Raw genomic sequence first — 14,253 nt, 5'->3', positions numbered from 1 at the left:
CAGACCCAAAGCTTACCTGATATAGGCTATCAACAACCAGTACTGGCTGCCAATTATAACAGCATGCTGCTAAAACCATGAACAGTGGGAGTTGTCCCAGCCCCTGGCCAAAGGGGTTAGCTGCAGAACCTGGTCTTTGGCTTAGCTCTGTACCCTATCCTGTGCAGGCAGCCAAACACCATTGTTCGTTGTCTTTATTTTTGGGCTGCGGGTGTTGCTGCCCTTTTTTGGACCTCGCTTGACTTATCTGATCTGCACAAAACTTGCCATGAAGAACTTGAAGTGGGTAAACGTTTTTGGAACGTTTCTTGCTGATTCATTGTACAGCAACACAATTATTAACAGAATTAAAAAAGAATGTTCTAAGGGAAGTCTAACTTAACCATAACTGCACGAGTGCTCTTTCCACCTATGTAATAATATGTGGCGTATTGGCCAAGCAACACCAAGCTCTGTACACTTTTAGTGAGAGGTATTGCTTGGCCAGTTGTTGCAGTAAAACCATGCGGTGGTAGCACAGCCTGTCTGACCTCATACATGCCTTGGTATGGGCATTCACAGAGATACTGGAGGCCTACCTTGCAAAATGTAACTGAAACATCCAGCAAAACAGTCTTCAGCTTATATCATTTGGTGGCCAAATATTATGCTCTAAAAAGCAATCAAGTGCATCTCTACAGCTCCTCAGGTAGTAGTACAATATAAGCTTCCAATTTTATAAGGATGACACCCAGGTCCATTTCCTGCTTGACAGCATTATAAATAACACTACCAAAATTACCTCCTTGTCCCATGTACTCAGTTGAATGAAACTAAGAGTTTCCTGGATAGCAACCAACTGCATAGGTATGTCAGTTTGTGGTGCTAACTTGTACAGCAGAGGACACGCATCCTAATCTGCAATGTATCTAAACAAGTGGTACCACATCACAATTGTGTAAGTGTGCAAGCCTAAATCTCTCAACATAAATCATGATTCATTATATACTTGTGACTTTACCTTGTTATCGTGGTGCAGTAACCCATGTTATGTACACCAATTACCAATAAATACTCACATAGCTGGCTGGGTACTGTAATCTGGTCCTTTCAGGTCAAAGGTCCCCCTTAATCATTGTCGTATTCTCTCCCTATCTGGCATGCGATGCCATGTCATTCAGAAATTTGGCATATACAAGTGCTGAGTGAGCACAAGGTCTCGCAGCTTCTATATAGTGAATCTGTACATCGAGGGGCATAAATGAAAGCGTATGTGGCATACAAAAGTGTACCCATTAATATTTTTCTGACTGATCTCCTATAATGTAACTGAAGGATTTCCTGGTCCCATTTTTAAGTTTCAGTATATTCTTATTTAAACATTTTAACTATGTATAAAATAATATTAAACCAGTCTAGAATATCCTTCCCATCTAACACAAATTATAGCATTTAGAGGGGTGATGAGACCCCTGTATATCTTCTCTGTAAGTTACCATTTAGTTTTTGTGAATTTTTCTCACTTTTTTATATTGTGAGTATATTTATCCATTTGCACAGTGTCTGTTGTCTGGGATTTGTCGAAAACGTTCAACACACCCATGTTTGGGCATGTGTCCATTTAAGGATGTCAAGTTAAATATTGGACAATAGGCCTCACAGTTCTGTTGATCTTTTATGGTTATCTTTAAATTCTGAACTACCTCTTCCATGCTTAATCTGCACCAAAGCCTTTGTCACTTCCGTGATAGCCCAAGGATCATCTATTTCATCACTTAAAGCATGTGAGACATGATCTGCTTCAGTTAGTTTTTGACAAAGTAGTTGCATCTTTTTTACTTGACCTCTGTATTCTCCTAGAAATTAAGTAGCATTTTTTAAAATTAATTAAGTAGCATTAAACAGTTCCAGTGGATATAATATTGTTACGATGACATCACAGTAATGCCACAATTGTGTTGGGTCCGTTATTGATAGTTGGTAACCTGTGTGGCGAGAGTCGCCGTCTGTACATAATCTTGTATAGAGTTATTTTTTATTCTGAGCGTGCTTTGTAAAATATTTATTCTCACCAGGATGTCAATCTTTTAATCTGTCTCGAACACCACCACTAGTTTCTCTTCACAGGATTTCTGGGATTTATATTTCACAAGACTTAGCGGGGATAATATCTCGTCTAGAACAGCAACTGTGCTTTTGGATCTGGCTTCGCTTTCTAGAAACTTTTCAAATGAAGTAAGCCATCTAGTGGTTGCTTCAATATTAACTTCATGGGTAATCTAATTTTAAGGCCTGCTCTTTGAGACTTCTTCAGCTGTCTCACTGGACTATTGTGCTTTTGATCAGAAGGACCCATGCATTGATCTGTCAATTTATTATTCATATTTTGCTTGTGCCGACCACAGCATGGGGCAGTGCATCTGCCTACTCTACCTTAACCATTAACTCTTTACACGTTGTTAAAATCCTCCTAAAAATAGCTCCTTTCTTTTCAGTGACAAAGCTGAAGTAAACTATACGTTCTATTACTTTTATTTACATTAACTTTAAGTACAAGTTATTTATTTTGTCTGCCTTTTGGGTGTCCAGTTAGATGGTGATTTAGTCCGTATCGAATTTTTTGAAGTTATAACATTGTAGCTGCCTATGATTTGAGTGCTTGCTTATGTGTAATGTTTTTTTCTTGTGCCCTCTATGAACAACAACTGCAATAATAATAATAAAATAAAATGCTTGCAGCGGCTGAAAAGCATTTTATTTAAAACTCATCACTAGTAGATAGACCACATGAATGAATGTTTTTTATTTATTTTACATTTGAACAAAGGTTATGGTACTTGGCCCTCTTTGCAGGGTCGCCTCCAAACATTTTGCCTTCACCCTTGCTGTTTTGTGCAATCAGTTTTGTTGGCATTAGGACTCTGTCCATTTTACCATTGCTAACCAATTCTAAAATTGGCTTAGACCTGATTGGCACATTTAACTTACTTATAAGTCCCTAGTTTATGGCACTTCATGCACAGAGGGCCTGTATATTAGATGCTGTTAGTGGGGCTGTTAGTGGGGCTGCAGTACTCATTGTGCCATCCACTAAAGTAGCCCTTTAAAAGATGTCTCAGGCCTGCCATTTTGACCGGGTAAAATAAACTTTTTGCCAGGTCTAAATCTTCCATTTTATTACATACTGGTTACCCGTAAGGTAGTCCCTAAACAGACTTTAGCATAGGGTGCATTGTATTTAAAAAATAGGAAGTGTTTTTGTTTTACATGTCATGCTAGGGAAAAATTCCATAATTCATTTTTCACTTCTGTAAGGCCTACCTCTCCCATAAGGTAACGTTAAGTTACATTATTACATTTAATAAGTGCTGACTTTTGATTGGGATCAGGTAGAAATATGTTTAGACTCAAATCAATTGTAATTTAAAAACATTTTTAATGGTGTAGTAAAATATTAGATTACAATTTTGAAAATGACACTTTTAGACAGTAGGCATTTTCCTGCCCAAAAGATTCTAAGACCTTCCAGGAATTTCCAGCACACACAAAGGAACCTAACACTAGTTTTTTGTCAGCCTAGACTTCTTGGAGCCTTGGCACAGGAAGGGAAACACTTTCAAGTTCCAGATGTTTTGGTAGTCTAGAAAAATCTCACACTTTCGATGGAACCAGGCATAAACATTTAGACCTCCTGAGCCACTCTTCTGTACACTCCTGGACCAGCATACATTACAGAAGAAGAACTGCCTTGTTACCCAGAGGATTGCCCTGCTGCTTGAGGCCTGGCTTGTTCCTCAGAGGACTGCTCTGCTGCTACCAGAGGACTTCCCTGCTGCTGGAAGCTTTCCTTGTTCCCTGGAGGACTTCCCTGCTGCTGGAAGCTTGCCTTGTTCACTGGAGGACTGCCTGCTGCTTGAGGCCTGCCCTGCTCTCTATGAAGGAAGACTGGACCTGCTCCCTTAATCCCAAGACACAAAATTAACTCCAAAGGTCAGCTGGATGACCTTCTGTTCTAAGTTACAGGGACACAGCATGCTCCAGAGGCCTCTCTGCAACTTCCCCGCTGACTTGCTACATCAGGACCAGCGTGTACCTGCAACTGGACCTGCCTGAGCCCCGATGGTCTTTGCTAAATTGAGCCCCATGATCCCCAAGAGGTGCTGCCCCAGGTACTGGACCCTTGGCTGGCATCACAGTGCACTCTTGTAAAAGAAAAGGAAAAATGTTGAAGTTCCAGACTTTTCATACCGGACTTTGATAAGGTAACTTTTGCAGCGCAACTAACCTGGTCCTATTATCTGGCCCATGCATCACAGTCGGCCTGGACTTTCATCTGGGCTACCACAACCAGAGGACTGTGAGTGGCACTTTGTGCTTTTAGGCGCTATACCTACCTGAAATTCTAAAATTGCATATCTCCTGGTCTATTGATTGGATGTTTGTCGTTTTGGTCTCATGTTATTGATTAAAATATACTCTGTTTCCCTTAATTGGTCTGGGTTTTTTCTTGTGTTGTGGTTTCATTATTACTTTTTGTGTGCTTCATAAACACTTTACACATTGCCTCTTTGTTTAGCCTGCCTGTCCTTTGTGCATAGCTACCAGAGGGTGACTCACGGGTTAATTTAGTGACTTTTCTGGTTCACCCTCACAAGAATTGTGGTTGTTGCTTCAGTAGGGTATTCACCCACCCCCCAATCAATAATTCTGTTTCTTATGGAAGTGTAATGCAACAGCGTTTAGGTTTTTACATTTTTTGTATTATTATTGGAAGATGTGCTTGCAATAATAACATTTAAAAAATAGGTGTCCCCCAGCTTGCAAGAGCTTACATATTGGCTTTGCCAATGCAAGTTTTTTTTTATACATGCCGTGGTGTGCTTTGGACTACTGAAATTACTTGCCGTTGCCTTAAAACATATCCCAGGTTTTATTAGCTGCCTTCTTTCTTGTGACATAAATTCAGCCGCTTTTACAGCTGTGAGAAGCCCGCTTTTCCAAATAGAGGAGCAAAGGAAGAGGAAACTGACCAGTCCCCCTGTGCAAGTTTAGAACTAGGATCTAGTTGTTGAAGCAGTATAAAAGGTCCCTGCATGTTGAATCCCCTGACTCCATTGGGTCTGTCCAGAGAGGCCTCCTTGATAGAGTGTAATTGACGAAATACCAGTGTTTTGTGTTATCCTCCCACTCAGTCACAGAGAAATCTTAGCTGCAGAGCATCATGACATTGAGGATATCGGAGATAAACACCCTTCTTTGTGATGCTCCATGTCTGGTTTAAGGGCAGTTGTTGTTTTACCTCACCTCCTCTGTGTCTCGTGTATTTCTTGTCTGTCACTCACATAATGGTGCTCATTCTTTCCTTTTAACCTGGATACTTACTGCACTGTTTTGCAGACCTTTGGTTGACCTTGCTGTCATTATTTCTATGTATCTTTCAACTACTTCTACTCCTATCTTTTTGTCTGAAACTCCCTCTGTTGTTGTTTCCCTCTCTGTTTCATCTACTGGTTTTTCCAAGTGGTGTTTTTTTTTCTCTCTCTCTCTCTCGCCCCCTTGTGTAGCAAGTAGGATATTGACTTGAATCTCTGTCCTTACCAATGTCGCATATTTAAATCTAGTTGTCACCCTTTTAACCTTGTGGGGTTTATAAAACGAAAACTCTCGGATAACATTAGCACTTATCATCTGTCAATTAAACAAAGCTTCAGGAATCTGGCAGTAAACGTTATTTAAAAAGTGAGTAGATTGTGTGCCTCTCCCCGCTATTCTCCATTTAAAGATGGCAGCTGCGCAGAGTGTGATTTAATTTGATAATTCAAGTCTCACAGGCATACATGTGTTTTTCTCCACACAGGAGGGGGAAAATGCCGTTCACTTTGCCAACAGAGTGAAATCTGCTATTGCTAAACGAGGAGGACTGATTGAGCTTTCCTGGTAAGTGCTTTATGAAATTAATTCAACATCACCGAGTGTCCATGTCACATAGTTATGGCCCGGAAAGTCATACAATGCTCAATGGCAAAAACATTGCACCGTGATTGAATTTATGTAGTGCTTTCTAACTCTGACAAGCCGTTAAAGCACTTAGCAGCAAGTAGCACGGTACTGCGCAACGGAAGGTTAGTAATTAATCTGTTGGTTATTGTGATTAGTCCAGTGGTGTCAAGGAAAACTTTCCAAGCATTTACTCCGGGTTTCGATGTGGTAGGTTACGTTCGTATGAGTCAGACATGATCTTTAGTGGGGCTGTGCGAGTTCATTCAAACGGCTGCAGGGATGGAGAGATAGGCCGAGGAGATTAAGTACTGCATTGTTAGGTTTCGAAGATAAAGTTGTGAAGCAGGAGAGGTTGTGACCTATGAAATGAGGTGTGGGGAATTTGCAGACATACAATAATATAGAGTTTAGCAGACAGGCCTGCAACGTAGAGTAGTCCATACTCAGACAGCGTAAGGCATGCATAGGATGGAAGGTACAGAGAAGGTCCTTTTGAAAGGAGAGGGAACAGTCAATAGTTTTAGATTAAGGTCAGTGTTTCGTGAAGGGTTTTAGAGAAATAGTGGGAGGAGGATGTAAGTTGAGGATGTGAAAACTGTATGAAGGAACTTTATTTGCATGTGAGATAGTGCTATGTTAAGTACTTTAGTTATGTCGTGGTAATATACCACAGAAAGTTGAAGCGCTACTGAAGAATGAGGCATGAGGTGCTTATCTGTGTACTGCGCCACCTTCTCTCCAAAAACCTACAAAAAATAAAGCAAGCTATATCCTGGCTCTTTCTCATCAGTCATTCAATGGTTATAGGTGTCTAGTAAAACCTTGAGTACATGCATAGATAGCAGGACTTGAGCAGACAAGTTTTTAGGTCAAAACCACGCAAGACCGTACAGCTGTCTGGTTGTAAAAGACTTGTTGGGGCCATGTTGACAGCTGACCTGGAAAGCAACTCCGTCCATTGTCTTATATTGGTTTTTTGTTTATTCTCTGTTATGTTCTTGCTTTCTGTTCAATGGATTCGTTTGTTGTTGCCTGTTAATTCAGTCTTTATCCTTCCTGTGGCGTATAGCCGGTTTAACATCTTTGTGATTTGCTTATTTTATCCTTCCACATGTTTCTGCTTTTTGGGAATTTTAAGAGTGCATGTGTTTTTCTCTTTACCTAAATTTTGTACCTTTACAAGTACATTTCTTTTGTAAAACATTATAAAAATTTCATTTCCAACAACGTTGTCCTTTGAGATGCCTTTCTGTCAATTTTACTTCATATTGCGCTCTTTTGTTCGTTCGCTTCCATGTCCCTCCATGTTGCTTACATCCACCTTCCGTGTTTCTTCTCCCAGCGCACCCCATTGTTGTTTCCCCTAGTGCTTTTCCGTGTTTCTTCCTCACACCCACCCTTTTGCTTCACCATGCCTTCCTGTTAATTCACTGCCCTCTTTGATTCCGCATCTAATTCCCATCTGTGTTCTTTCCCAATCCCCAGTCGCCATAATTAGTTTTTTTACCAATCCAAGTCATGTTGATAAATGAAGTGCTTGCATCATTTTGCAGATCCATGTGTACTTGGGTCGCACACCTAAAAAAAAAAAATGATACAACTTGCCATGGAGGCGTTTTTCCTGTTTATTAGTCAAACTGCACGGCATCATGGATGTTATGCAGTATGGCTAAAACAATTGGCAAGACAAAAGGTCCCAAAGGTGCGACCTATTGGCTTTGCTCATGCTTGTGTAATCACAGCTACAACACTACTTACAGGAAAAATATCTATTTGTATGTAAATATATGTGTTTCTGTACTTCTTGTGTTGGCATCACAAACATATATCAGTTTAAATAAAGAGAAAAACAATTCCACATATTCGAATTTAACATTTTCCCCACTGCTCTTGTATATTTTTGAAAAGCAATACCACCTTCAGTAGACAATGTAACAAATTAAGTCTGCCTATGTATATGAAGAGCATTTTCTGATGCAATTATAGCACATGAAATAGTTTTTTACTAAATTATTTCCCCTATTAATTTTGGTTCTTCTAATTTGTCCCACTAGTACCCTACATATCTGTAGATTTACATATATATATATAAGCCAGTATGATTCTGTTTGGGTTACCTTCACATATTACTGCCATGCTTGTTTTCTTGAACGCAAGTATACTGGTACCACCGACTCAGCCGAAAGAATAAGCATTGTGAAAACAAGTTATTGTGGTATAGATCTGTGTAGGTGCACATTTTGTTCTGTGTGCCCTGGCATGAGCTTGGCAGTGCTGCCACACACACTCCTCTCCAGACCTGTGCCATTGAGACACTGCACTCCCACAGCCAGGCCTGTTAACATACAGACAAGCATTAAATGACCGACCTGGTCTACTGTGCTGTGTGCTCATTTACATCTACCACTCAGTCTGCATCCTGGGGATGTCCCCCTCCACCTCTGATCTCACTTCCTGCGCCTCATACACAAAAAATGTTTTTTCTGCTCAGCCTTTGTGGCTTCGTGGTGCTGTTTAGATCTTCCTATTAGTTTGTTGGCGAAAGGGTTTGTGGACCATAGCAGAAACTGACAGTGGGTTTTGGTCATTGCTTACCATTAATTGGCTTTCTAGTCACTATTGTTGGCTTGTTTGCTTATTCAATGGCTTTCCCTTCTCTTTTTGTGTGTGTCCCTCCTTGGGAAAATATCTTATTTACCATCTGTTTGATCGAATGTCTTGTATCCTTGCACTCCTCATATTCGGGCTACCTTCTCCTTTTTAGGTTTCGCCTGCATTGCTGTGCTTGTAAAATGTATTGTATTTATATAATAAAATACTGGGAAGGGCTTGGAGCCTATCCATTACTTACCTCTGTCTACAATTGTCTGGCTCCCACATGACTTCCACATCACATTACTTATTATTGGCTGCCTCCCTCATGATTCTCTTTTCCATGCTTCCTGTTGGACAGTAGCCCCTCCTGCCCTCTGGCTTCCTCCTACACTTCGAATTCTTCAGTTCTTTGTCCATGCTGTGGAGCTTGGCCTAAATATTGCTGCCAGTGTACTTTCACAGGCCAGCAGGTACTACTGTTTTTAGTATCGAGCCTGAGAATGCATGCATAGCTCATGTGTCTTGCTTGCGAGAATGTTATGTTTACAAAAAAGGGCTTGGAGTCCACCCATTGCTTACCATTTGTTGGCATCAGTGCCCTTCATCCTTGCAGCCTTCTAATTGACTAGTGCACTGCAAACATCACAGCTGTTTCTTACAGTGGAGCAGGGACCAAGCACAGATTGATTGAACTTTCTCTGTGCCTGTCTGCCGCTCCCTACGTGATTGAGGTACTATTTTGTTCTTTATATGAACTTTTAGTGCTATGCAAACAGAAGTCGTGTGACTGGCAAAAACATGCCAAGCAGATCAAACAGAATTACGAAGATTTATTTTCTATAGTTAACTTTATTTTAATTTGCGGAATATTCTTTTCTCACTTTGCACTCATGTTTTCTTTTTTTTTTATGGGCACTGTTCTCAAACGATGCAGATTATCTTGTTCTCAATACTGCAAAGCAACATTGTTTCTTTCTTATGTGTAATTTCTGAAATGATGCTTTAACACATAATCGTGGAGTACACCCCAATCCACCCCACTCCAGACCACCCCACTCCGACCACCTCACCCCAAACCAATCTACCCCACTCAATCCAGTCCACACCAATCCAATCCACCCCACCCCAGTCCAAACCATTCACCTCACTCCAACCCTCTCCAATCCACTACACTCCAGTCCTCCCAACCTGTCTCCAATACACCTTGCTCCAATCCAAAACAACCTCTCCCACTCCAATCCAACACAATCTGCCCACTCCATTTCAAAACAATCAGCCCAACTCCAATCTTCCCCACTCCAATCCAAAACAATCTGCCCCATTCCAGTCCAGAAAAATTGTCCCAATCAAATCTGCCCCATTCCAATCCAAAACAATCTGCCCCACTTCAATCCAAAACAACCTGCCTCACTCCAGTTCAGAAAAATTGCCCCAATCAAATCTTCCCCATTCCAATCCAAAACAATCTGCTCCACTTCAATCCAAAACAACCTGCCTCACTCCAGTCTGTCCCAATCCAATCTACCCCACTCCATGTAATAACAATCTGACCCACTCCAATCCAAAACAATCTGCCCCACTCCGATCTGCCTAATTCCAATTCAAAACAGTCTGCTCCACTCCAACCTGCCCCACTCCAGTCCATAACAATGTGCCCTAATCCAATCCAAAACAATCTGTACCACTCCAATCCAAAACAATCTGCCCCACTCCAATCTTCCCCACTCAAGTCCAAAGCAATCTGCCCTCCATCTAATCCAAAATAATCTGCCCCAATCCAATCCAAAGCAACGTGCCCCACTCCAGTCCAAAGCAATCTTTCTCACTCCAATCTGTCCCAACCCGGTCTACTCCACTCCAATCCAAAACAATCTGCCCACTCCAGTCTGCCCCACTCCAGTCCAAAACAGTCTGTGCCCCTCCAACCTGCCCCACTTCATTCCATAACAATCTGCCCTACTCCAATCCAAAACAATCAGCCCCACTTCAATCCATCCCACTCCATTTTGCTCCACACCAATGTGCCCCACTCCAGTGCGCCCCATTCCTATCTAAACAATCTACCCCACTCCAATCCACCCTATTTCACTCCCCTCTAGTCTAATCCACCTGATCCAATCCAGTCTACCTCACACCAATCCACCTACTCCATCTCAATTTACCCCAGTCCAACCCATCCCTTTCCAATCCAATCAACACCAATCCAGCCCAGTCCAATCTACCCCAGTCCAATCCACCTCACCCCAGTCCAATCCGCCCCCTCAAATCCACCATGATCAACCCCACTCCAATCCACTTGACTCCAGTCTGCCCCACACCAGTCCAAAACAATCTGCCTCACTCCAATCCAAAACAGTAAATTCCACTCCAATCCAAAACTATCTTCCCACTCTAATCCAAAACAATCAGCCCCAGTCCAATCTGCCTCACTCCAGTCCAGAACAATCTACCCCACTAAAATCTGCTTCACTCCAATCCAAAACAATCAGCTCCAGGTCACCCCTCTTCAATCTTCCCTACTCCAATCCACAACAGGCTGCCCCATTCCATTCCGCCCAATCCAATCCAGTACATCTCTCCCCAATCCACCCCACTCCAACTCACCACAATGCACCCCACGTCAATCCAGTCCCTTGAACGCCAATTGAATCCACCATAATCAAGCCCACTCGAATCTACCCTACTCTGAACCAATCCATCTCACCCCTATCCATTCCACCTCACTCCAGTCTACCCCACTCCAGTGTGCCCCACTCCAGCCTGCCCCACCGCCATCCAAAACAATCTGCTCCAGTCCAATCCAAAAGAATCTCCTCTACTCCAATCCTAAACATTCAGCCCCACTCCAGTCTGCTCCACTCTAATCCAAAAGAATCTGCCTTACTCCAGTCTGCCCTACTCCAATATGCCCCTCTCCAGTCTTTCCCACTCCAATTCGCCCCACTCCGGTGCATTCCAATCTTTCCTAGTCCAATCCACCAACTCCAATCTGCCCCACCCCAAACCAAACCAATCTGCCTACTCCAATCTGCCCCACTCCAATGTAAAGCAATCAGCCACACTTAAATCTATCCCACTCTATTCTGCCCCACTCTAATCTGGCCCATTCTAATCCACCTCACACCAATCCACTCACTCTATCCCAATTCACCTCACCCCAATCCTCCCCACACCAATCCAGTACAGCCCAATCCAATCTACCCCACTCCAATGCAGTCTGTCTGACCCCAGTCCCCCTCACCCAATCCAATCCACCCCAGTCGACCCCACTCCAATCCAGTACACCACAATCATACCACTTCAGTCCACTGCCCCACCTCAGTCTGCCCCGCTTAGGCTGCCCCACGCAATCTGCCTCACCTCAATCCAAAACAATCGGCCTCACTCCAATCCAAAACAGTCCATCCCACTGCAAACCAAAACAATCTGGACCACTCCACTCCAAAACAATTCACCCCATTCCAATCTGCCCCATTTCCATCCAAAACAATCCTGCCTTCTACAGTCTGCTTCATACCAATCCAAAACAGTCTTCCCCACTCCAGTCTGTGCCACTCCAATCAGCACTGATCCAATGCAAGACAATCTACCCCACCCAAATCCAAAGCAGTCTGCCCCACTCTAGTCTGCCCTACTCCAATTCAAAATAATCTGCCCCACTCCAATCCACCCACCTCCAATCCACCCCACTCCAGTCCATCCTGCACAGTTCCAGTCCACCCAAACCAGCCAAATGCAATCAAACACACTCTACTCCACCCCACCCAACTCCAGTCCACCCACCCAATTCAATCCACTGCAGTCCAACCCACCCCACCCCAATCTAGGCCACCTACCCCAATCCAGTCCCACTCACCCCAATCCACCTCAGTCCAGTCCACCCCAATGCAGCCAACCTCACCCCAACCATGTCCACCCTCCCAGTCCAAGCCACTCACCCCTATCCAATCCAACCCATTCAATACACTCCACTCCAGTCCAGGCCACCTACTGTAATCCATTTTACTTCACTCCAATCCACCCCTCTGCAGTCCACCCCACTCCATTCTACCCCACATCGGTCCACTTCACCCCAATATAATCCAGTCCACCCCACTTAATCCATTTCACCCCTCTCCAATCCAGTCCACCCCATCCAAACCAGGACACCCCATCCAACCCACTTACCCCACTCCAGTCCACCCCACTCAATCCAATCCATCCCACTCATTCCAATCCACCCCACACTAATCCAATCCAATCCAATCTATCCCATTTCATTCCATTCCAGTCCAATCCAACCCACTCCACTCCAATCCGGTCCACTCTAATTCCATCCATCCCACTTCAGTCCATCATAGTCCAGTCCAATCCAGTTCACCCAAGTCCAATTCAATCCACGTACCCCACTCCAATCCACCCCCCTCCAGTCCACTCCATTCCAGTCAAGAAGCTCCACTCCAGTTCACCTCAATCAAAACCACTCCAATCCATCCCATCCAGTCTACCCACTGCACCCCACCCCACTCAGCACAACCCACTGTACCCCAATTCAGTCTACCCCTATCTACTCCAATACAATCCACCCCACTACCTCAATCCTCTTCAACCCACTCCACCCTATTTCGCCCCACCCCACGCCACTCCGCTCCTCAACACTGCACTCTACAACACTCCCTACCACTGAACTCTACTCTCCTCAACTCTACGACACTTTACTTCCCCACTTCAGTCCACAGCACTCTATTTCAAGAAATCCAGTCTACAACACTCTACTCCTTCACTCTAAGACACTTCACGCCACTAATTTTTAGTCATGTTGAACAGCAACCACACTAGTATACAGCATGGCAAAAACACATTGCCCAAAGCTCCTATATAGACGAGACCTACTGGCTTTGCCAGTGTTGGTTAATTTGCTTTTGCATTGCACTGAAAGTGGACGTGTCTGCATTATCTTATCAAACTGTTGCTTAAGCAATATGACTAAGGGGCCATGTCTAGTTCCTTCCTTCCCGTGCATCACTGCCATTATTAATAGCTAATAGGCCTCCTAGAGCTCTGTTTAAAATCCTTGATGCTTAGTGAGAGAAACTTCTAGTGAATTTTAGATTACTTTTTGTCCTGTTTACGAGTTCAAATATCTTATAATAATAAATAAAAAACTCCACGATTTTAGGATAGTGGATACGTCGTTTCATCTAGAAAGAACAGTAAACTTGTTAAACGTATACTCAAATGTAGATCAATTGCCCCCCCTGCTGTAAAGAACACATCACTGCTCTGCGTGAATCACGGGAGAGATTGGCCAAGTGAAGCACAACAGACACGTTTGCAAAGCGTAACAAAAACTATTAGCTTTGTCAATGGTTTTTTTTACATGTTGCACAGCAGTTGCGTTTCTGTGCAACATGACGTAAAGTAAAAAGAGAAAGCGCTCTGACGCGGCCAGCATTGACTGCGCCATAGCGCGTTTTTCCATCTAATTTAAGCCATGTAGCACAGATGTTCAATTTCTGTGCAGCATGTAAAAACACACTGACAAAGGCAATAGATTTTGCATAGGCAGAACATGTTGGTTTTGCCTGTTATAGTTCTGCATAACCCATACACCCTAATATTAATTCCGGGCCAACGCAAGGCGTGATTTCCAGTGTTCATAATGCATTAAGTAAATGTTCAGACACACTGAAGGATTAT

General features: G+C 43.1%; 1 protein-coding gene across 1 annotated transcript in view; it reads left to right on the top strand.

Moving 5' to 3' along the window:
* Window positions 1–14,253, top strand: part of GPAT3 (glycerol-3-phosphate acyltransferase 3) — a 528,602-nt gene that overhangs the window by 428,691 nt on the left and 85,658 nt on the right. The window contains exon 11 of the mRNA XM_069236318.1: window positions 5,837–5,916. Within this exon, the coding sequence (XP_069092419.1) occupies window positions 5,837–5,916 (80 nt within the window). The remainder of the gene's footprint in view (window positions 1–5,836; window positions 5,917–14,253) is intronic.

This window comes from Pleurodeles waltl, chromosome 1_2 (assembly GCF_031143425.1).
Source record: "Pleurodeles waltl isolate 20211129_DDA chromosome 1_2, aPleWal1.hap1.20221129, whole genome shotgun sequence".
NCBI lineage: Eukaryota > Metazoa > Chordata > Amphibia > Caudata > Salamandridae > Pleurodeles > Pleurodeles waltl.
This window is presented reverse-complemented; position numbering and strand designations above follow the sequence as displayed.